The 25,999-nt window shown below is 33.7% G+C and overlaps 1 protein-coding gene across 1 annotated transcript in view; it reads left to right on the top strand.

The window, feature by feature from the left end:
* The first annotated feature begins 620 nt into the window (after positions 1 to 620).
* LOC124358447 (cytochrome P450 4C1-like) overlaps positions 621 to 25,999 on the top strand; it is a 30,360-nt gene continuing 4,981 nt past the window's right edge. Inside the window, exons 1-9 of the mRNA XM_046810743.1 lie at positions 621 to 714; positions 12,682 to 12,894; positions 13,054 to 13,160; positions 17,373 to 17,463; positions 19,219 to 19,474; positions 20,425 to 20,551; positions 21,712 to 21,799; positions 24,186 to 24,295; positions 24,562 to 24,630. Of these exons, the coding sequence (XP_046666699.1) occupies positions 621 to 714; positions 12,682 to 12,894; positions 13,054 to 13,160; positions 17,373 to 17,463; positions 19,219 to 19,474; positions 20,425 to 20,551; positions 21,712 to 21,799; positions 24,186 to 24,295; positions 24,562 to 24,630 (1,155 nt within the window). The remainder of the gene's footprint in view (positions 715 to 12,681; positions 12,895 to 13,053; positions 13,161 to 17,372; positions 17,464 to 19,218; positions 19,475 to 20,424; positions 20,552 to 21,711; positions 21,800 to 24,185; positions 24,296 to 24,561; positions 24,631 to 25,999) is intronic.

Genomic DNA, 25,999 nt, shown 5'->3' with positions numbered 1-25,999 from the left:
TCGATACACCGTTGCATCGATTTCTTTTGATTGCAAAGCACGCAGGGTCTCCTTCAGTACATATTTACTGTCAAAATACAAGCATTGGTTTACAAGGACAAGTGCTTTAGTACCATCACAGAGGAACAAAACTTACACACCGCTTGTCTGTGGTACCATGTTTCAATAAGTGGCGCTACAATACTAAAACGTTAGCTTAAATAAAGGGAGCTCAGTTTTCAGTCTAATACAAATATATTTTTATTTTATAAAAATAAAACAAGATCAAATTAAATTATAAACGTATATCTGTTTTATACAACCAGTTGTAAACAAAAGAAACCTAAAAAAGAATCTAGGAAAAACGAATAAATAGGAAGAGTTTGGTGCTCGCAATGTTACTTCTTTTAATTCACTCAATTCTCCTGGGATGATGAACAGATTACCTGATTCCGCGCAGCCCCCGCAGCTCTGGTGATCATCTTGTTCCACCAAGTGAGGATCATCCTACGCTGTATTCCAAGAGGTTCAGATTCTTCGCAAAATGATCATGAAAGACTAAATGACAAAGACTAGACAGTTTTTGGCAAGCCTATTACTTAGTGGATTAAAGAAAGGTCGAGGAAGTCGCCCAACGGGCCATGCCACACCGGTCCAAGCGAGGGCGACCTTGGGCCACTGTCCGCCGGTCGCCGGAAGTTCATATCACACAGTTATCGAATTTGGTCCCAGTAGGTAAGTACATACTTGATTGTTTGATTATATTCATTTTATAATCAATATTAATTTTTATCATTGATGTTAGTTTTGCTTGGTTGATTATTAACAGATCGGGTTTTAAATTGTTCAATTAAGTTATTATTATGATTATAAATATTGTTATAAACTGTAGCTATCCCAATGCTAATGCTACTTCGGATAAGAGCTGGCTGTAGTGAAACAATCTTGAGTTTTACCTGTAACAGTATGCTCTATAAAGAGCAATATTTCTCAAACATTTTTACGCCCTTATTTTTATCTGTAGAATTATGAATGATGTCATATATTAAAAGTTGGATTATATGCATCCAAACGCTATTTAGTTTTCATTGTAAATGTAGAGTGTTTAACTTTTGCATATTAAAACAATAAAGTACCGTACAAAAAGGTTTGAAATGTTTTTCGGAATAACCACCAATATTTTGAGAATAATAAAATGTGTTTATAAAATCGTTAAATTGTGTCAATTTTCTTAATTTTACTGGTAAAAATAAGGGCGTAAAAGTGTATGAAGTCTAGCATTGTTCTTATGGGCGGGTAATCAAGATGGCACTCATTACAATTCGTGGCTCGAAAGTCATTAATGTTCTAATGAACTAATAATATCATAAATTATTTCATTAATACTCCATTGTAATTGGTTACCAAAAAATATAAATTTTGGTTAGTTTAGAGAATAATATTACCAGTACATAAATTACGAATTTTACGAAAAACTGTGAACAATACTTGCAACTGTTAGGCTATGTATAGTTCATATATTAGACCATACAGTTATCCGTGCAGTAATGTATATAACAATACAACTTAAATATTAACACATTTATTTAGACCTGGGAAATAATTAAATATCCTACATTTAACTATTCCTTCACTGAGCGTAATTTCTACTGTGTTTCAGCATCAGCGCTTTCGCGTTGGATACAGAACCCTATCCAAAGGTATGTTGATTTTATTGTAGTTTTAGGTATATCAATATCATATCCAGTGATCGATATTTTACATTTAGAGCTTTTAGGAGAAACATTGATATGACTTAATTCAACACATCTATTGTATGGTTATTTATTGTATTTGTTTGTGTAAAATTCTTGAAACTTTTGCTCACATTGACAGAACTTTTAGTGTCAGAAGTGTGAGAGGGAATATGAATCTTTTAATAGATGACTAGGATAAATTCAATGCTTAAAGATATCAGAGCTAAAATGGTGGCCCTATTACAAAAATTTGAAAGGCACGTTTTTAGTGTCCTAGATTTCCGACATGTGTCCAGAGCGTAACTCCGTAGACCCCTACCCATTGGCGTAATCTTGGATAACAAAGGAAACTTGCACTGCAACTTTAGTCTGGAATGTGAGAGGGATCGTGAAACTAATTGATGACTAGTTTAAATTCAATGCATACATACATAAGATCTAAAATGGTATCACCTGATGAGCCTATAACAAATATTTGGTTGAGAGCAAATTTTTAGAGATTTCCGACCAGGGCTAAAAATATTTTGGACTACTTAGACCTACCCATTATAGTCTTCTAGGAAACGTGAATCTTAATTTGCATTTTGCACCCCTTTGAACCCTTTCTATTAGCGTCTTCTAAGGTAGCAAAGGAAACTTTTGCTACAACTTTGGCCATTCTTCCAAATGTTTCGGTCGTCTTAGTTCATGCATGTGGTAAACAGTAACTAACTATAGCTACTTTTTATTAACAAATATTGAAGATACAAATAATATCGGTCCAGTCGCAGTTTAAGCCAATTCTTATCAATCAACATCAGAGAGAAACAATGGTGTAATCGTTTATCTGCGCTAACATAAAACTCTAGTGGGGTTTATTAAAGTTTTATTTTAATTTTAAAGGAGAGCCCGGATAGTTCTTTTGTGAATTCTGTTATGAAAGATATGCTTCATTTCATGAAGAGTTAAATCTGCTAACAAAGAGTACGATATGGAATAAAATTAAACATACCCCTATATTACGAAACTAAGCTGCACTTGGTTAATTTATTAAACTCCATTTTGAATATTTTTTTAACATTAGAAAAAATAACCTACTTCTGCTTTACTGACGCAGAACAAATTATAAATTTATTTGAAATATAAAATCTCTATACATAGTATTTACTCTCTCTCATCAAATTAATGGATAAAATAACAAAATGTAATAATCTTCTTATGTTTCAAAGACAAAAGGAGGCTAATTTATATAAACACCACAATAAGTCGAACGGGCGATTATTTAGTAGTTCAAGCATTTGAGATTCGCATAACTGACCTTTTCATTTTCAGAGTCGTTTTGGCCCAAGTTCAGCGTTAGCTTTATACTGTATTTTGAAAAAGTTACAATGAACTGCACAGATTTAAATAAAATAAATTTCAGATTACGGTACTACTATCCACACCTATTAAATTGTACAGAAACATTCAATTGTAAAGGAAAATTCAAGAAACCTATGTCAAATTTTAAATCAACCAGAAATTGACAAATAAACGCAATCATAACAAAAATCTAAACTTGGTTGTACAGCAAGTGTTTCTACTCGTATATGTGCTGTCTCATCACGTGCAGCACCCGAGTCTATGTTAAAAAATAAATTTATTTCAACTTGCATAAAGCTCTTTAAAATAACAATGCATTGAAACCATTTATAAAACTTACAAGAAGTAAAAAGTTGTATGATCTTCAAAATTTAATCAATCACTTCTCTCTTTTACTTTAACATTAATTACATTAACGTTACTCCTTAAAATAATCGTGTATATTTGCACAGAGTATCCTATAAACACGATCTTGTTTGAGCTGGTGATCGTCTAAAATACAATAATATTGTGATTTTTTGTAACTCCTTTCATTATCGAAATGTCCTTCGGGTAGACAATCAGACAGGATATACATTTTTACAGCCCCTAAGCAAGCAGAAGTTAGTTACGCTCAGCCAAATCCCATCGATAGACACGCTCCAACATCGAACTGGATGTTGCCTACGTAGAAATGAAGCTTCATGCAACATTACATGTCAGTTTGTTCTCGAAATATCTTGCGGACAGACAGACAAAAGTGACATTTTTCCAGTCCCTCCAATGATAGGCTTCGCTAACGCTCAGTAAATATAAAACGATACGTTGATAGCAGACAAATTAATTAATTGTATTTTGCTTTAAACTGTACCATTTTGCTTGATAGAGGTGCGTCTTTGTATGATTATAACAGAAAATAAGGAAGAAAAACATAACAGCACTCGGAAAAATAAACTGTATTAGAACGGTCTGCATTCATAGTGCGTTCTGAGAAATATTGGTACGTGCTCTCCGGCCGTGTGTCCAACCATGGTCGTGGTCGCGGGTCTGGTCTGTACCAAGGTCTGGACAGTACACATGTCCAGAGAGCCAGGCTAGTCGTCGTCCTCCTTTCGTTGTTGTGCGTCGTCGTCCGGGTCGAGCCGCTTGGCAGGTAAAACAACTTTTTTGGTTTAAAATACATATATGCCCACTTGTAGGTAGGCAAATGTACATAAATGATAAATTTTCCATACAAATAAAAATAAAGGATTTTTAGAAAAAAACATTTTTATTTGAATAAAGATAAAGTATTTAGAAAACTGACCAATATAATACATGTATTTATTTGTACAAAGTACAAATTTAGAACTGAAATTTAGAAGTAATCAATTTTTTTATTCTAAATTTATTACTTTAATATCTGCAAATCCAGTTGGCGTACATCATGTCCATTATCGTCGAGCATGCGTCTACTCTTGCATGCAAAATTTAAATTCTATAGCTCGTTTCATTCTTGAAATGTCCTGCGGACAGATAAATTAATACTTTCCAGCCCCTCCCTCACTGACGTCCGAAATTGCGTCATATTCCACTAATTTTTATTTAAAGGAAGCAGCGCGAAAGATGGGGATATCTTTGTCCTGTAAATATAGCTGATTAGCTGACAGCTGATTATACGAGCAAAGAAATTATAATGAGAGTTCCTTACAAAATTTATGAGCCACATGTGGATGTACTGCTAGTTATATCATGGAGGTTGTGATTACATCTCGATGCCTGTAGGAAGAAAACATTTAACACAATAATATTTTTTGCCTACTTGTGGCGTAGTATTACGTAAGTTAACTCAAACTCGCTGCCGACCAAATTCCACATAGCATAGAAAAAATAAACTATACCAGATCGTTATAGAATAGTATAATCAATCAAACAGTATATAAAAACAAATTAATTTTACTAATTTATGGTTTGTGCATTTAAGAATGGATCAGTTTAGTTATCGAAAGTATATAATGATCTTAACTCAAGTATGTACTAAAAAATAGCTATATAGCTAGATAAGAATCAGAAAAGAGTGAGCATGCGTAAATTGAACTCAAACAGGTTAAAATAATGTAGAAAGAAACACTATTATAATACGGTACTGGTTGAAATGTGAAGATAGCGAGTTCCAAAGAACCAATATTAAACCACAGATATGGTTTAGAAAATCTATTCTTCAATGTAAATGTGCCAAAGACGGTGTATTTCTTTCAGTCTTCTTGCACAGGAATGGCCGATGAATGTGATAACTGCTCCTAATGAACATTGCAGAATACTCGTATAGGGGTTCCTGGAAACATTTTTCGATCTCTAATTGAGGACAACAGTGTAGAGATAATACACATCTTTTTTTATTTGTGTATTTTGTGTTGATACACAAATAGGACAAAAAGTGGAGGATTTTTACGAAACACCATTATTGACCCATGAATGGTTTATTGAGCATAGTAGGTGAACTATATTTCCTAACTACGAAATACAAGTTTAATGAACATTTTATTAGCTTATGTGGTTGAACTAAGTCATATTCCACTAATTATTCAAAGTCATATTCTTAGCGCTTGGTAGAATGAGGCTGGATTTATTACGAAGTTAGGGATTTCCTTCATATTCTACTAATGACCACAATGCGTGCTTTGGAATGTCTTCTACCTATGTTAAGGATACCAGATCACCTTTTCCTTGGTTGTGGTTACAAGTGTGATGCAATGGAATAAAATTCCCTGGAGAGCGAGGGGAGGATTTCTCCCATTGGGCACAACGATAAACAAACGGAGGTCATTACAAATGTCCCCATTTTTGATCCTTTAAGAACATAGATCAAGATCACTCGACTTTTTTAAGAGATCACGAAATTTACGCCTTAAAAGTGTGGAGTACATATTTAGGTGCAGAGGCGGAGATTTGTGAATGATAATGTTCTTTACGTCTAATCAAATGGGTGTTTGAGGTATTTCCCTTTCAGATGCAGTGTTAATGAGCTATATATTCCATTATCCTAGGTTACAAGTGACTTCAGTTACATTGAGAAATTTCAATGTCCAAAAATAATGGATGATGACGATACTAATGTCTTTGGTTTTTGGAAGTTGTTTGTACAATATAAATGATTATTTTCCTGCGATTATTTTAACTTTTAAACTAATAAACATTATAAACATAATTATTTATTTACCTTTCGTAGGTAACCTACTGCTCAGCTTTGCATGCACAGGTTTGCAATTATTTGTATAATAATACATTAATAAATCAGTGTCATATATTTTAAAAACACGATAAAAATTGAATAAATCACAATTATGCAGCTAAGTAACCATAAATAGGTAATTTAATTTGTGAAACTATAAAAATATGTAATAGTTGTTTGGCCTTATAAAAATAAATTACTTTCATACACCTTAATTTTCGTAATTGGTTATATTGAGCCTTTTGCAAATTTAATTTTCTTAGTCTAAATATACGCGACACATTACTGCTATTAAACTATTACTATTCTATATAAAATTGGAATTTTAATTATTGGTATACTGAAAATGGACAGATGGGCATTTATTTTTATATTTTTTATTTAAATTTTCATACAGTGGTTGTTACAGGAAATATTTGTTTACATTTCAATTGTTGTGACTACGGAGGAAGCTATTCATTATCTAAGTGAAAAACATGGCATTCTTTACTTTGATGGCAGCCAGCAATTTAGTTGTATGAGAATAAGATAACAGTTTCTTTGTATTGGATATTGTATTTTAAAATTCTTCCATGTAATATGTTTAATTTTGTATTCAACATTTTGAGTAAGAGGCAGCGTTTAAAAATAATTACCACAAGCTATATAAGTCTGTAAAAGTTTCCTACTGTTCGTTTACTTAGTCGTTAAAAAAGCTAAAAGATAGAGATAGTTATATATCCACCCTGTAGATAAGTTATAAGGAACCACATCTTCCTTTATTCTCCTTCATGTAAATGAAGCGTAATTTTTTTGACGCACTAAGGTTATTATGTTAAGGAGGTTATAATTAACATCATAACTGTAAGTACATGAAAGTCAGACTTATATTGTACACAACATGCATTTGTTTCAATAGCTTCTGTGGTAAAATAACTGAACGGATATTGTATTATTTGGAATCTATATATTCCTGTTTCTAGAATAGAACATGAATAGTTTGAATTGTTTTCTGGTGTAATTTCACTCCTATGGTGATGAACACCCCTTCTTTCGTACAAGCCGTTAATAAGCCATAACTCGTACAAGCTCCAAAATATGCTTGCTCTTGTCTAAATATAACTTGCTATTCCACTCAAAGAGAGAAGATTCCTTCGTTTATATTATATGCGCAAATGTCACATCATTTTAGTTAATGCTTGCATGTGAGAACTCAACACACAAAGCCAACAATATTATACAGACTCAACAATGTCAGAGGAAATTTCATCTTTGCAAAGTTGTCGTTTATTGCAATGATTGGTATACATTTTGGATCAATCTTGCAACTCGCGAAAGACAGCAGGGTGGGCAAGACAGGAGTCTAAAGAGACGTTATTGTGTCACACGTCCTTGACCTCCTACACGTTGTATCATAATGGTGTATCGTTATGGTATGTAAAAAGAGCGATTTAGTACATAAATCTGTATATAATACATTATATAATTGTAAATATACATTATGTACAATTGTACATAGTATATTTATGTATACTATATTTTAACAAATCGTGTGGCCGATATTGTGTAATTTACGTTATTATCTGATTTTATTCGCAGTACTAAGCAGGAGAATATTAGTTCACTTCACAAATGATTAGTAAAGGAAATATCTAGTGTGACTTTCATTCATGATAGTTGTAAAGGCTGGACCTTGTTGGTGTAGCCCGGTGCCAAGATAATCGTCCCTCCAAACGATGTATATTTTATTTCTTAATCCTGACGGTTACTCGGTGGTCCCATGTTTATCATAAGGTTTCCGGTTCAAACGGCGTCAAAAAAATTGCTACCATAATTCCACTATGAATGATTCATTGATATGAGTTCTTCAGATATTCCAGCCTAACTGTGGAGAGCCATTCATATTCAGTCAAAAATATGTTAGACCAAACTGAAGTTTAATTATAAAAAAACAAACCTTTTGGTTCAAAATTTCTTGCCTGAAATTGGCTGAGGCCATAAAGATAATTTTGTGCAAGCAATTATTTGTGGTGAAGATTAAGATTTTTGGCATAATACATTACAAAAATGTTATTCATTAAAAACGTTGACAAGACAGTTTCAAATATTTAACAAAATTAAAATACGTGAATTTTTATTACGGTTTTATGGACACTGTTGGAGTTTTCAAAATAAATGCTTTCATGATGAAGTCATAAATATTAGACCTTGATAGTCTAATTTCCGACTTAATAAGTTTTGCGTGAAAACTACCAAAATACCGTTTACCGCCTAAGAGGAAATGGTTTAGGTATATTGAGGAGCGTTGTATTCCGGTGAGATTAGGAATTAATACTTCTAATAATAGGAATTTATGATAAGGGGGATGAAACAAAAATTAATCTATGCATTTTTTGCAAACAAAATTTATGATATACTTGGAAACTATTTCTAATTTGCTTAGATTGCATGAGTGTGCTGAATTTTTGAGACACATTTACGAATACTCACACTTGTCTCAATACAATGAAAATAATAATAAAATTTAATAATCTGAGAGCTTTTTGTTCTGAGTTTGTTTTTGACGAAGGATGATTTGAAAGTATAATATGATTTTCGACATTTGCTATCATTATATGTTACCAGAATGTACAACTACGTTTTGCGAATTAAAATCTACCCTCTTCCTCAGATAGAACCCTTAGGACATGTACAACAATGAAATAAATAAAATATATGGTGATGAACATGTCAAATACTAAGGTAAATTTTACAACAGAGTATGATGTACGTTACAAAATAGAATAAGAAATTCTTTAAAGCTCAATCTAAGTATATTTGTTTGTGTATAAGTAAATCTTATACTTATTGTGTCATTGTGTACGAGTAGTAAATGGAGACGTGATGTATTCTTAGCTTAGTGTAGTTGGATTACGGTTAAAAGCTAAAATATCAATAAACTCGTAAACGTTATCAAAACTTTTAACTGACATTAATTAAAAACGTCTTAATAATTCAAACGAAGCCATAACTACAACTATATTACCGTTATCCAGTATTTCATTAAACTTCCTAGAAGAAATAACATTCACTTCTGCAAATCGTCAAATGAAAAATTCCAACTGTCCACTTTCTAAATTGTTCTACGTAGGAGAAACAAGTATAGGCACGTTCCTCTTTAGTTACTCCAACAGGAAAGCTGCTACCAGTCGTCTTTTGGAAGTGTAGGATAATTAATTATAGAACCACCGATTACGGAAGGGCATTGGGTGTCGTTTCGAGGTCAAGTAATCGTTAAAACAGGTCGCACAATAGAGGATCTAGCAGGAAGCTGAACGCCACTTGTTACACGGTCAGCAGGTACTGGTGGTACTACAGTTTACTGCAGTGTCTCCGACATGCCTTGGCCGCCCTTCTCAGCCAAACAGGAAGACAGTTATACAACCTGCTTCACCATTTATCTACGGTAAAATACGACATACAGTATAAGTTGTACATAGTGAGTGAATGTTGGTAAAATCCTAACAACAAATAATAATCTTCGAGTGTAAATCTTTGACTGAATAAACGAGAGGCCGAACTCTAGCCTACCTCATGAGCTGAATAATAGCACCATCGTTGAATGATAGCAACAATCTTTCACAGCAAGATTGAGTCGACTTTCATCAGCAATATACAGGGTGTGACAGAGGAACTTGCTTATTTAGAAATTAAATGTATCATACTCTTATCAAACAATAAGGAGAAGAGTCTGTACAATACAAGTGCAATTCATTGTGCTACTTTAACTCAGACCCAAAATCCGTATATCATTAGAAAAGTTCAATTACTTGGCACCGGCTCTTCCAATTATGTGTGTGATTTGGAAATATTTTTATAGAACCAATCTTTCACAGCAAGATTGAGTCAACTTTCGCAAACATTATTCAAGGTGGGGTAGAAGAACTTAATTATAAATTAAACTGAAAATAAAGTAATAAAGATGTATTTAACGTTTTTATACAATAAAATACTACATTTATATTGTAACTTGACGGTCATTATAAATCAGTAATCCACCCACTTTATTGAGTGTGGGAAAGAAAAATTCTTCAACTATACGAATGTATTGGTCAGAATCCTCCTAAACCACATATTCGTTTTACTAAAAAAAAACCATGGACTAATAATTTTCTTATGTGAAACATTTTCACCAGTTTCTCTGAGGTTGTTTACCCATGGAACAACTTTTGGCGGGCTATGGATGTATGTTTTGCGCAGGGAAAAAGTATGTCTCGCGTCACGGAACGTAACGTCACGTTCATTTGCTCTATAGTCGCTTGGGGTGGAACTATCGTGGTCAATTTGATGCCAGGGAGGCCGTTTCTCCGTTCAGTGGCTATCCAGACGTGATAGTGAGAGGTATCTTGTCGCTCTTGTTGAATTGAATACTGCTTTTGGCGGGCTATGGATTTATGTTTTGCGCAGGGAAAAACTATGTCTCGCGTCACGGAACGTAACGTCACACTCATTTGCTCTATAGTCGCTTGGGGTGGAACTATCACGGTCATTTTGATGTCAGGGAGGCCGTTTCTCCGTTCAGTGGCTATCCAGACGTGATAGTGAGAGGTATCTTGTCGCTCTTGTTGAATTGAATACTGCTTTTGGCGGGCTATGGATGTATGTTTTGCGCAGGGAAAAACTATGTCTCGCGTCACGGAACGTAACGTCACACTCATTTGCTCTATAGTCGCTTGGGGTGGGACTCTCACGGTCATTTTGATGTCAGGGAGGCCGTTTCTCCGTTCAGTGGCTATCCAGACGTGCTAGTGAGAGGTTTCTGTCGCTTCTTGTTAAATTGACTACTGCTTTTGGCGGGCTATGGATGCATGTTGCACGGTGAAAAAGCTGTCGGTTCGCGTCACGCATAATTATGTTTTCCACATGCTTTGAACGTAGAATGACAGCTTTGCCGAAACTTAAACAAACCATTATATAAAAGTAAAATAGTAGTAAAAAAGTAAAATATAAACCACAATAACATATAACTTTGTATATGATAATGGAAATTAAGAAACTCTTCCCTAATCTAGTAGTATTTTACATTGTCTAACTGTTCGATCAGTTTACTCATATTATTATTGACGTAAATATCCGAAATATCGAATTATTTGTATCTATCCCTTTTTCTGCAGACTTTCCTTGGTTATGGAATTTTTCAGGTTAGGTTGCTTAAGCTTCAATTTAAAAGCTATCAGAATTTACAAAATCAATTCATACTGTGTTATTAGTAGCTATGTTGACTTTAATAAACTAAAAAACGTAAGACGCCAAACAAGGTAAAATACTGGTTTGAATAAATCTATGAACTATTAATTTATTTATTAATGAAATCAACGTGAAACCGATTTTACTTAAAAATAAATTACGGTACGTAAAACAGATTTTAATACAATTTTTTCTGATAAACATAAAAACCATTAATTGGACTTTTAAAGGATAAATTAAATGTAACAATTTCAAACCATACATCATAAGTACAATTTGATATAGAACAACAAATATATTTAGAAAGATTTTATTAATTTCATATTTCAGTTATTAAAAACCCATAATTTCATTTCTACGATATAATGACAAACAAAATAAAATAATTATTTAATAAAAACGAGATATTAGTAAAGAAAATACTGAAAAAAATGTAGAAACTATTATAAACAATAATAATGAAAATGTATAAATATTTATTAATTTAATATTTAGAAGTCAGTGATAATTGTAATATATGAAATGTAAAAAATATTACAACCTTATGTATAAAATCAAAACAAAATACAACTTTTTTCTGATAAATAACTTGAGTATCTCATATTATTTAAAAATATAAAAAGAACCAAATAATAACAATTAGCAACTAGTTGCAAAATGCACAGCCTTTTTATCGGTTAGTCCCACGACTGCTTTTAATTTTTATTATTCCTAAAACTATTTTTATTTGCTGTTTCACTGTATATTTTAGTTTATCACAAATCTTTACATTTATCCAGGTTAACCGATGATTCTTAAAATAACTTAAAATACTGCGTTGATTCAGAACACTCAGTTAGATAAATCAGTTTGGATTCTTTAAGTTTCACATAATTCTCTGAGGTTTTCTTTTGTTAGGATGGCTAGCAATCCAAATCACAAATATGTTCATCCAAATTAGAATAAATCCCAAATTATCATCGATTGCTCAGATGAAAAATCCTTTTCGGGAATTTTGGAAGGCTGATATTTTGTCAAAAGGTTTAATGCATTGCGCTTATCCTATAATTCCGGTTGCTCCTGGTATTCCATCCATTTCATTTATGGCATTATCCTTAGTTACCATCCAAACATCTTTCATCCACTTGCTATTTATACAAATTAAAATTGATACAGATTAAAATTCGAAGTTTCTTATTACCAATGTCTGAAACTCGTATTAAATATTTAAATATTGTCGTGGTGGCACAGGTAAGATGGAGGGCTATCAGCTGCACTCTGTGAGGTCGGCCTCTGTCAACGTGTTCAGCGTGTTGACCACTCTGGCCGTGTTCTTCAGCATCGTGTATGTGGCGCTGTTCAAGTGGAGGCGTCGTCGTTTGGAGAAGCTGGCCTCACAGCTGCCGGGCCCGCCCGCCCTTCCTGTCATCGGCAACGGCCTCGAGTTCTTGGGAGATCCAGAAGGTCAGTGCTGACAATTATACCACAGCTTTTTGACAAGCTGTGTGCTTGATAGTTGTATAAGTGTTGCATATAACAGTTACTATGCTTTTCTCTCGTGCGACTGAATACCACCCCTAAATTTCAGACTGTTATTTAACTGTGCACTGATCAATGTTACAGAGGTGATGGCCAAGATACTCGCGCTCTGTAGCAGGTACGAGTCGCCATTCCGCATCTGGATAGGTCCCATCCTGCTCATTGTGGTCAGCCGTCCGGACGACCTCCAGGTCAGTAGAATCCTTGACTTTAACTAGAACCCTGGATGTTTGGATTAAAGAACCTCCTTCAGTGATTGGGCGTAGTTTGCATACTTGTTATCAGAGATAGAATCATTGCTTTACGCTCACCAGTCGCAGAGCAACGAGAGGCAATCCACATTCTGCAGCAGTAAGCACAATATTTGCTCCCAAAGGACACTTTGGATGCGAGGCTGGGAATTAAAAATGAAACTTCAAAAGGTCAATGTAGGTTATACGACATCTCGTTTTATCGCATTTTAATTAAATTGGAACAGTTTTTAAAATATTATTATTTCTGTCTATACGATGTTTCAAAACCCATATATTTAAGGTTTGATAGTTTATTTTATTGTAAATGGCCGGAAATATTTTTGACAAGATCAATTAATGACATTAATAAGAAGAAAATAAAACATGTTAACCTATGCCCGGATTCTAGATGATCCTCTTTTAAGAGTTCTTTTAAGCGTGACAATAGCGTGACAATGAGCAGATAGGCGAAATAGGTCGCAGAGGTGTATTTTGCTTCCAGTGACCATGACTTTTGAGATGAAATGTTTTCTATCTCTTACCTCACGAATGCTACGGAATATTTCCCTTTTCCTGTTAAGATTCCAATTGAAGCCGCCATTAGAGACAATGTGGAAATGTATACTATAACAAAAAAGACATGTTAGAGAAGAGAGGTTAAATGTTTTCAAGTAAATATAGCTATTCCAGAAATACTTGGTGAAATTGATCTATTTATATCAGAATTCCTCTAGGACGTCATTGAAACATGAAACGTAGGAGCGACAAGAAAAAGGAAAAGTATGAGATGAATCTTAATATTTATAGGTCAAGTGTAATAAAATGCTGTTTCCATAAAACTAAGTATACTACGTACAGAAGAGCCCACAGCAACTATTCGGTTTCCTAGCCTGAACCGTTGGAACGCACGCTGCTAGGAAATTCTGAAAATGGTCATGAGCAATAACTTATACAACTCTATACTAATGAACGCGGTAGCTGCATGCAACAAGGAACACGTGTTTGCATATTGACACACGTGCACTTGAACTAGTCAAGGACGAAAATAAGTTACAATACAAGTCCAGGTAGTTGTCGCCAGGTCACTAAGGATGATTGAGGATCTGCGTGACTTGTCAAGTCTCGAAATGTACTAAGCTAGGCGTACTAAGAATAACAGAAACATGCAATATAGAGACACACGTTATTAATTAACAGGTCGATAACATTCGTTTTTCAAGTACCATGAGTTTATTAGGCTATTTTTTTTATGTTTTCTTCGTTATACAGTTCAAAAATTCCATTGAATAATAGCCTGGGACTAATATTTTTATGCTATAAAAAGAATAAAAGAGTAGGAGTAAATGTTGTATATTGTTGGTATGATATATTTCGGTTAAAACACTTACTGATAAATAAATTAGTATATGAAAATTGTTTATGTATTTTATCAATATAAAAAACACACAATCAGATTCAATCTAGATTTCGTCCCAATAATTTATTTTTTCTTTTTACATGGTGTTAAATCTTTTTTTTTTTTCAAAAACCAATAGTTATCCCTTATTATCATTATGATACCTTCGTGAAATCATCCTCCCTGCTCATCACTTACTGCACCAAGGTTTACAGGTAAAAAAGTCAAAATGGTAATAAAGAAAATATATTTTTAGTGACATTTGGCATCCTATTGCTGTATACGATTTCAAAAGATTTTAATCATAGTTTTTTCCATTTGCATCTTTTTTACTGTCCAGAAAACCTTGAACTACTTTGATAAACACTTTCCAAACTAAAAGTTACTTTTTGTTAAGTTTTCGCTAAAATTCAGGAATTAATTTTCTGATGTCAGGTCCAGTAAAAATGCGCTCCTTTAGTTTTGCTTCACTTAACTTAGGGAAAAGGTAAACCAAATGCTTCCTGCTCTTTCTCTATCTAAGGCCTTTATAAAATATTTTAACAACCCAAGCTTGATATGAAGTGGGGGAAGAAGTACTTGCTTAGGGTCAACTTGGGGGTGTTACAAACATTTCTTTTGCTTTGTAAGTAAGAAGTTTGGTATTCAGTTTGATTTTTGTTCTTTTTTTGAATAGCCTTGAGTATTAGCCAAACAGAAATAGCAGTAACTGAAGTGATTACTTGGCTCACGCCAAACCATAGGTACAGCTAGTGGCATAGACTATCTATTGCAATTCATTCATTGAATAAGAGTGACGCTGGAGCTGACAAAACAAACATGAGGAGCCCAATGTTTCTCTTGAACTCCAATCTTAGACCCAAAGTACAAAAAACCATGCTTTTTTACATCTTAGTCATTAGCCTTTCTGGACCTTTCACTAAAAACCGGCCACAAACATAACAACATTTATCAGATGAAATTTTACACCTTCTTCGTGATGTATCTGTATCTTCTTCTGATGACTAATATAAAAAGAAAAAAATCAAAATTTAAACCATTTTTGTGACCTAAATTTGAAACAATTTTATGCACTTAAGTAATCAAACGTAACCTCTTCTCCACTACTACTGGAAGTGAACAAACAATAAAAAAACATCTGCCAAATCCCTTACCATTGGCTGACCAGTGCTGGCAACAGTGTTCTTGGCGTTACGAAATAAACGTATAAATGTAGAAATCTAGTTTGGATGCAACAAACAAATGTGACGTGCAGGGACATTTCCAGTTATTTATCAAAATATATGTGACCGAAATGAGCAACAAAAATGATAAAACGATTCATACTATAAAACACTGCTATCTGTATTATTTATGTTTTTCAAAGTATAATTTAGCGATTCCTGTATGATATTATGAAGTACCCGACAGGACCTTTTAAAATCAAGTCGTCCGTCCGCCAGTGTTATATAACTCTTGATAGAAAGGTCCTACAAACTTGAAGCTTGGTTCTAACTTGGTATTTAATTTTTTACGAGCTTTGTCTTGAACCAATTAAAAGCCTTATTACTTTTTGGGTCACATGGTCAAAGGGCAGTTCGCTCTTGATCTTTGGATATTTAAAATAACATTTAAATATTACCAGGGAATTTTTTATTGCATTTGATGTCACAAAACTAAAATTCATTTTGTATACACACGTTATCACAATGCACATAATATAAAGAGAAGAGAATGGGAAACTAATGCTATATTAAAGAAAGCCAACAATAAATTATTAACAAATTAAACAAATTTTAGATTCTAGTACTTCTCAACCAGAGTTTTATTTACATTTGTGAAAGCCAGATCGTGGAAAAATATGGATTATATACCGGGTGAGGCAAAACCACCCGTGCAGTATGTATAGTGGAAGAACGGTTTGGTCTATTGACATAAAATAAAATGGTTTCCCCATAAAACGCCCATGGGAGTCCATTTAAAATATGTTCATCAAAATCTATGTACAGGGTGTTAGACAAAAATGATGAGTCGAGCGTTCGAATCTAACCATTTTTAAATGAAAATTAATTTTAATATCTGAGGTCAAATTAAGATAAACTATGATTTAAAACTCCAATTTTTCTTTTACTTAGAAAACTTTTATTCATAAAAATAAAATAGTTTAGAATTTAAGTCAGTACCTTCAGTTTTGGAAGTCAATGGCCACATGGAAAAACAGATTTATGCTTATTACAAAAACAATTGTTCGTCTTAACGAGATCTTTAAAATAATATATAATATTATGCATGTTGCTATTTAAAAATTTGATATATACGAATTTTTAATTTTTCTAAATTTGGGTTTGGAGGTCTACACCGAAATACTATTATTAGTAGCCATGTGACTTAACAGAGTGAAGCTGAGTTTCTCGTGAACAATAAGTCGGAATTATAATAAACAAAACTTAAACAGATAAAACATTACAGGGTGTCTCGTAAATTGCAAGGCCGCCATTTTCAAACGGATTAATATATTTAACAGATTAACAGAAATTTTTACATAGGATGCGGTAAATATTACAAATTATGGATATGCACACTAACATATTGTTTAATTAGGTCAATTATTTTCTAATACTCTCCCATACAGGAGCATGTTAAAATTATCGATGATTGTAGTTCGAAAATGCTAATGTCTTTCCAGTGTTTGCCTTAATGCAAGCGGAACATGGGGTTCTTAATTATAATTTAGGAAAAAATGTTGTTCATTATATATAATCACATTATAAAATAACATTTTCATGTTAATACAGATCGTGTTGAACAGCTCCAAGACATTGGAGAAGGATCCACTCTACAGGTTCTTCAGGAACACTGTGGGCACAGGATTATTCTCAGCTCCTGGTAAGTGTAAAATTCATTAACATAATGAAGTTCAATCAAATCAGGGGTGAACTTTACATTAAGGTAAATCATGATTTAAAACCCAAATTTATATTTTACTTAGTAAATTTTATTCATAGAAAGAAAATAATTTAGACTCTAACTCAGTATCTTCAGTTTTGGAAGTCAAAAATGTATGGGATGTCCAAAAAGTCCTTTTAATTTTTACGTATATTAAAAGTAAAATCTTCAATTTTATACAGTTGTATACATTCTTGTACTGTTTCAACGTTCAGAAAAACTCTAAAAAAATGTTCAGAGCATTGCAAGTGTTTTAGGTTTAAAATACAGCACAAACAACCTATAAATAAAATGTTATAACTAACAAAAAGACGACCAAATAAAATTGTATGTATCTTTAAGAAATTGACAATTTACTATTCTCAATAGAATTTACTTTATTAAAAAATCCACCGACACAGTATAATTAAATGTGTTCAGATGTTTCGCTTTCACTGCTTCATTATTTGCTGTTCGTGGTAAATTCACACTGAATTGTTATACAGGAATCGCTGTTGCCAAAGAATGCTGTTTACCTGAGTGTGAATTTTAATTGAAAGAGAAAGTGGTAATTAATTCGCGTCGGGGTTGAGAACCTCTAACGTGATGGGAGTGATTCCACAACATAATAATATTGAATTAATTATTAATTATAGTGGCTTCAGTTTCATGGACCGTGAAACAGGATAAGTTATTCCAAATGTAATTTAAAAAATACATTACTTAACAACGTTTTCTACTTCAAATTTCCATCAATGCCCTTAGTCTCTTGGCAAAAATAGAGAATTAGTTTTACTTTGGTATTTATGGGATTTTAAAATTGTATTTTTAACCGACTTCACAAACTTAATAATCTTTCCAACCCGACTTGTTTCTATGCTTTTTGCAGATTTTTAAACCACAAAACAGTTGTTGATGAATTTGTTAGTGAAAGAGTTTTTAATGTTCGCTTTATTAAGACCCTCTCTCAGTTTGTAACAGTTGGACATGAAAACCGTAGACAAAGTATATTTGGGAGTGCCTATGGTCGAGTGTTCTAAGATGTAAGACTTTGGGTCTGAGTTAGAGATAGCTCAGGTTAAAATTCTGTCTGTGACTGAAGCAATTTTTATCGGTACAATCGTCCTTGCACTGTATCGACTGTCCCCCTTATTCTGTTTGATAAGATCCTCGCACAGTTCATTGGCCCATGAGAACGGACAGAATAAGGCTTTAAAGGGGATCGACCACTCCTGAAAAAAAATATTGTAAATTTGCAGGTGTTTTCAATGAATTAAAATTGACCTTAGTCATTTATTGAGGTAAGAACGTTACCAATTGCACGTTTACTACATCTCTGATTAGTGAAAGTGGCTCGTGTACTAAAATGGAGTAATTGGCTGACATAACACCATTAACAGTTAACCCTAGAAAAATATAACTTTAGACATAAATATGCCAATTCCATAAAATAAGTTACAATCAGTATTCACATTAGTAGATTCTATTTGCCATTGTCGAATGCAAAATGGAATCAGCCAGAATTACAGCAGCTTACTATTTAAATTACATTACACGATTAAATTAGCGCTCACAAATTACATTACATCATTGTTATGCTCCGTCATAGTAGGGATATTGTAAAATATTAGGCAATCATCTTGCAGATTAAAATTATGTTTTATCACTTCCCGTATCCCACTTGTAAATATTATTAATATCAATGTTGCTTCACAGTGGATAAATGGAAGCGGAACAGACGAGCGATTACCCCAGCCTTCAATACCCGCTTGCTGGAACAGTTTGTGCCGGTGTTCAACCAGCAGAACCGTGTGCTAGTGGCCAAGCTGGGCGAGAGGGTGGGCCATGGGCTTTTCGACGTCTGGGACTACGTCAGTCCTGCTACTTTAGACATTATCTGTCAGACAGCCCTGGGGGTGGACGTCAAGGCTCAGGACGACCCAGAGTCTGACTTCGCACAAGCCTTACCGAGGTAAGCCGATACCCACGCCAGTTATCCCTTTTGTGAGATAATATTGTAGATCTACTCTGAATTAGCTGAAACTTCTTGTAGCAATACGAGTATTTTAATAATGAGAATTTTAAGTGGAACCAAAGGTTATAGACCATGGATGGCTAGATAGGATAATAGGATATCAGACGTTTTCCATCTTCATGTATTATAAAAATAAAACTCTGAGTTTAGAATATTGAAATCTAAGTTAAATATTGTTTAAACTTTAAATTTATTATGAAAGTTTAATCTTATTTCTTAGGGTTTTGGAAAACTGATAGAGAGGGTAGATGTCAATATTCGAAACGTAGGGTTCTATTTTTGTAAAACATAGGGATGGCTAATGTCCGAAATCCTGTTATTTTTTATAAAGGATATTTTTGCAGATCCTATATGCTATATGTGCTTTATCAGATTATTACTGAGCAAGAAGTGGGTTCTGATATTTCTAAACTATAGAAATAATTTAAAAAGTTATTTGTGTTTATACAGACGTTTTAATAATGTAATCAGGTTATTAACACTTGAAATATATTTAAGTTTTAAAGTAATACCTTAGCAAAACATCGCTAAAACAATTAAAACCATAAGATATTTTGGCCTTACTCTTGATCAATCTTTAGAAAGAAATGTTTAATACATTTCTTTCTAAAGATTTGCATAACTGCCAGGTTCATTTTAATAATGAACCTGGCAGTAATGCAAATCAAGCGTATAAACGTGAATGGAGTGGCTGAGCTATGGTAACCGGCTGAAGATCAATAATAAATATGACTAATAAGAGAGCACTATGGTTTAGTTATCACTGCTTAGATGCTAGTATTTTGATAATGTTACGCTTTCATCTTTATTATTAAGTAATTTTATTATTTTCAGTTCTTTTAGTTACGGAACAAAAACAATATTGTCATGACATATTAATATTTCAGAGCGTCAGAGCTGGACTACATGAGAATATACAAGTTCTGGCTTCATCCTGACTTCATCTTCAATAGAGTGAGTTACGCAAAGGAGCTTCGACAAGTCTATAAGCAGTTGCATGGGCTTCCTAATGCGGTAAGTATAGGAGGGTGTATGGTATTAGGTTATTGAAAAAACTAGGTTGATTTATAGTTCAGCTTATCAATCCTGCTCATTCCTGCATATAGCCGAGCATACCGTTTCTTTAGAGCACATGTCATTTTCCATCTTTTGAAAAGGAATATAGTAACGAGCCAGTGGACAATCTTAAAAGCATTTGCCAATTACATACCATTTTAAAGATCTTGTAACACAATAAATATTATGAAATTAGAATTGGATAAACGTATTACAATGTTTTGACGTTGGATAAACCTGTAATTTTCTTTTAAGTTTTAATGAAATTCTGTTTCAGAACTTTGGATGGGTAGATTGCATATTATCAAGGATGGAACTAACAATTACTGTTTAAGCTCTTAGATTAGGCGTAATTTGTATAACGTTTTAGAAATGTACAATATGAATTTTGAGAAAAATCCATGTTCGGAAATCTTCCTTTGTGACAAAACAGTCACAAATGAGTCATTATAAATAAATAAATAAGTCACATTTGATTAGTACTCATTGTTCTAATTTCATCTTGTAAATGCATATACAATTTATTTTGGATAGGTTCTGACACTGCTTTTCAGTAAAAGTTGGAGGTCATAGAGATCTGTTTACCGATAGTGATATAAGAAAAAACAGAAAACCAAAAATCTTATCTTATCAGATAGCTCTAAAGAAAGGCTTTACAATTGAATAAGTTTAATTCAAGACTAGATATAAGCTGTCATATTATACTATAGAGACACAAAACATAACCAGGTACAGATAGTATGTGTCATGAGGGCATCAGAAAAATGTTTGGAAGTACGCCTATTAGCAAAAAAGGGAATGTTCTTTATTGCCAGTTTTGAAAGCCTTGAACCCCTTAACTATGCCAAGGAAACCATGAATACGTGGAAAAGGGAAATAAGAACCTCATTGGGGGAAAACCCATAGACTAAGACAATTATCGCTGTTCTCACACTCTATTGGGGATAAAAATTTACCTTACGAAAAGTTCAAATATTAATATGAAGTTTAATTCAGAAGTACAAAATTATGTACACTATATATAATTTTAATAGAAACCATTAAAATACAATATACAATAATTAACCTCTTACGCTTTTCATTATAACTAGCTTTTATAATATTTTTCTTATCTTTAGGTTATTCAACAGAAGAAAGAAGAATTTCGAAAGAAAAAAGAAGCAGCCTTGAACAGTCCTCAACATGTAGAAGAATCGGATAGCAAAGGTAAGCTTATAATGTTTTGCTCATATACTTAAGAGAGCGTTCTACCCCAGCTCTCGAAGTCGAAAGCAAGGTTTTACAAATCATGCCCTTACTATTGCGATGATCTGTAAGACGTATATAAAAATTAACATGTAGTCAAATTAATACTAATCTTCCACGAGAACTGTAGGCCTGTTTCCCAAATTTAACTTTTTACTATAGAAATCATATATTAATACGTAGACTTACTTATCTTTTTATCGAGCACATTCCGCTTTACACAATTAGTTTTCGTAAAACAGTTAAGAAACGAAAAGCATTAGCTCTGCATTTGGTCAACTTGTAATCTCCAAAAAGCTGGGACGAGTTAATTTCGCTGATAAGTGGTAAAACAAACGTATTTTGTAGATTAAATAAAAGTGAATGAATTTGATAGAAAATAATATGATGAAAACCTATTATATTTTTTTATTTTGCTATTTGGTCCTGCCAATTCTGTAGTTATAGAAATTGATCATTATAATATTTTTGTAACAAGGTAGCATGAGAAATTAATATAAAATAATATTTTTCCAAATATTCAAAACCTATAAAAAGTAAAATTGGTAAAGAACCTTTACAAAGAAGGGAGTTTAGTAATTTTTTCAACCGCGGTGCGGAACCTGCCTTTTGCGGCAGTCGGTCTAGTAAGGGTATCGTCCATGGTACTTTCTCCTGCTAGCGAGAACGAGGTGGCGGGGTTGATACGGGGGTTGAACACAGAAAAATTGCATGTCAAGGTGGCTACTGAAACGTTGCCTAAAGCACATTTTGAAACCACTCACAAGACTGATTAACGTTTCCTTCGAAATAGGAGTGTTTCCAGCATAGCTAAAAACAGCCAAAGTGACTCGAATTTTCAAGGAGGACGACCCTTGCCTCGCAAGCAACTTGTCCTATTTCAATTCTGCGATTTTTGAACAAAGTATTTGAAAAACTTTGAAAAGACTCATTCCTCAATAACTTTTTTCATTTTTTCTAAAGTTTGGATTTCGATAAAAACGTGTCAACAATTAATTGATACCATCACAAACCTTGTGGGTGCTTTCGTGGAGGGTTTGGAGGGTCGTGCACACAGTTAGTGTATTACTCGATCTTTCGAAGGCATTTAATCGTATTCACCATGCCACTATATTGCGAAAACTGGAATTATATGAGGTGTGTGGCCTGCTACTGAAGTGGTTGAAATCATACCTCAGTGATAGATTTCGGTATGTAGAAATTTCCAATGTTCAGTCACAGAGAGTTCCTTTAAACCAAGGGGTCCCCCGGGGATCTATCCTTGGACCTGTACTTTTCTTGTTTTATGTGAACGATCTTGGACTATCAATTCAGAATGGAAAGATGGTTCAATCGCGGATGACACAACTCTCTGCGTCAGAGAAAAATCAAACATCGCTCTGGAAATAGAAACTTTTGTTGAAATGAATTCATGTATTCAGTATATCTCTGCCTTACACCTTAAAACTAATAATAAAACATTTGTTGTCTCCATCAACAAATTAACGAAATTAGACCCATTGTCATGGTAGAGAACAACCTTCTTGGGGAGTGGAATCGACTCGTTGTTTAGGAATGTATCTCGATAGAGGATTAACTTGGACCGATCATGTTGAGCATGTGTGTGCAAGGGATGCTTCAGATGTCTTTGCCGTGAGGAATTTGGTACAGTATTGCTACTTTGGCGTTTTAAGGACGGCCTTTTATACCTCCATTAGACCTACGACATACACCTCTGGGATGGATGTGCCAGGATCAGATTCAACAGTTTTCAGGCTTCAGAAAAAAGTCATTAGAATCATGTGCATATTAAAAGCGAGAGATTCGTGCCGCGATACTTTCAGGGAGCATGGTTTTCTGACTTTACCCTGCTTCTATATCTTAAATATAACTCTGTATTGCCGATTCCGATGTGAGTTAGTGCGGGGCAGAGACATCCACAGTTTTGATACTAGAGGTGGGGACAGCTAATGTATGCAACATAATATAACACTGATATTTGAACAACCCCCTTCACAAGCTGGTGTCAGGTTAATTAGTAATCTCTTTGAAAGCGTACAAAATGTCAACAAGCCAGCCATGTTTAAAGCTTGATTAAGAGACCTTTTAGTATCTCAAGTATTTTACTCTATCTACTCTACTATCAGTGTGTCTACTTCGATTGATCTATCTTCCTGCATTCTCAAGATGTAAAACACCATCTTCTATTCTTAATAAATTTCTTTACCTACTTCAACTAATTATCCTTCTTCGGTTGTGTGATAATCTCTTCTATTGTCTTCCATATAATTAAGTAGTAAATCTATACCTACAAAGAGTTTTAAAGCTGTACAAAGGATCTAACAAATATTATATATACGTTTTTTAGGCGAGAAAGGATTGAAAGTGTTCCTGGACATTCTGCTGGAACTGAAAGACGGAGGAAACACATTCACGGACGATGACTTGAGGGATGAAGTTGTCACAATGATGGTGGGGGTGAGTGAAGACCAATGACACAGTAAAATATCTGTCATTTAAATGTTACAGGAAAATTAAGGCTCTTAGCTAGATCACCAACAAATCTAGCTCAGAAACCTACTAATGTGTTTTAATTAGGTTTCAAATAAATTTAACATTTTTATCTACTCTAAAAAATTGTAATATTACTTGGACTCTATACTAAATAATTATGATGTTGATTAATCACTTGAAAATATAAAGCTGTAAACTGCACTATTAAATGTCTTTACTTTTGTCTACAGGGAAGCGAAACCAGCGCGCTGACTAACTGTTTCTGTCTTCTGATGCTGGCAATGCACGAGGATATCCAAGTTAGTTCAATTAAATCACTAGTTTAAAACTTTTTAATATATGTTATTTCTTATATCACCACGACCCGCGTGTCTCAAACGAAAATAGTTACTCGCATTATAATTGTATATATATGTAGGACCTTGGTTTAAAGAAAACTTGGTACAAAATTAATTCATTTTTTCACAGAAGTATGCATTTATTGTCTGCGCCTTATTTCGTCATTTTGTAGAAGGATATCACCTCTGGTTTACAGAGAACCTTTGTCAATGGTATATCTATAGAATATATCACAAAATCTTTCTTTACTTTTCAGGCAAATAAGAAGAAAAAGGCACTTTTTAAGATATTTACATACAACAATAAAGAGCTGTTTGTTAGACGATCCTTGATAAGGGTGATCTAACATGGCAACTGAGGTTTGTTCTTGAGGAGGGTGCCAACTATCTGTTGTTCATAAAAACATAATTTGGAAGTGGAATTCCAGTAAAATAATGCCATTTGTAACATTTTGTCTAGAATTACCTTTAGGTATAATTAATCGTTTCACAGCACTAGCGGCACCATCAGCTACCAAATTGGCATGGAGGTTTTTTTTAGCAACATTGTGTGTAAAAACGCACGAGAATATACCATAGCACAAATATTGATCCCGTACTTTGCGCCTTTATTAGGGATACATTGGCGAAACTTGCAACGACCTCGAAATCCATATACACCTGGTCGAAGGTTGAGTATTCACTTTTTGTATAAGAACTCTGACACAAATCACGAAGAGGAGCAATATTACCATATCTTTGCCATTTATCATTTAATTCATGCCATTTAAAAAAGCAGTGGCTTTGAAGTAAAGTTTTCAACCGTCACAAAACATTCTGAAGCTGTTCCATCTCTATGCCACAACTCTTCAACATGTTAGTGACAATTTCTTTTACACCCATTAAGTGCCTATCACATTCCTCACACAACCAATAACTCAGAGGTGGCAGGTTGAGGACACTTTATCTTCTTGCGTAAGAGGCACTCATGAAAATCACTCATGTGCCAAGACCTAATGCCATCATTCCAACAATATTGCCTACAGTGACATTTTTGATATTGACTTTATTGTGGATCAGGTTGAGGCTAGGTTGATTTGTTAAAGGTTAAGTTCTATCATCTTATATACGGATATAAGATGACGTACGGACGCTGTATACCATGTTCATCACTCGAATGTTCAGAAACAGTGTCCACATCACTATGTTTACTGTATGCATCAGATATGGTTCCATGTGAATCTCTGTCAACAACTTCATTCTAATCCTAGTCTTCGTTCACCCACGATAGTATTAAAAAATCACTATGTGGAAGTTTCATTATGATCTTCACCCAAGTACAAAAACAATA

Source organism: Homalodisca vitripennis, chromosome 3, assembly GCF_021130785.1.
Source record: "Homalodisca vitripennis isolate AUS2020 chromosome 3, UT_GWSS_2.1, whole genome shotgun sequence".
NCBI lineage: Eukaryota > Metazoa > Arthropoda > Insecta > Hemiptera > Cicadellidae > Homalodisca > Homalodisca vitripennis.
Note: the sequence above shows the minus strand (reverse complement) of the source record. Positions and strands in the feature narration are given on the sequence as shown.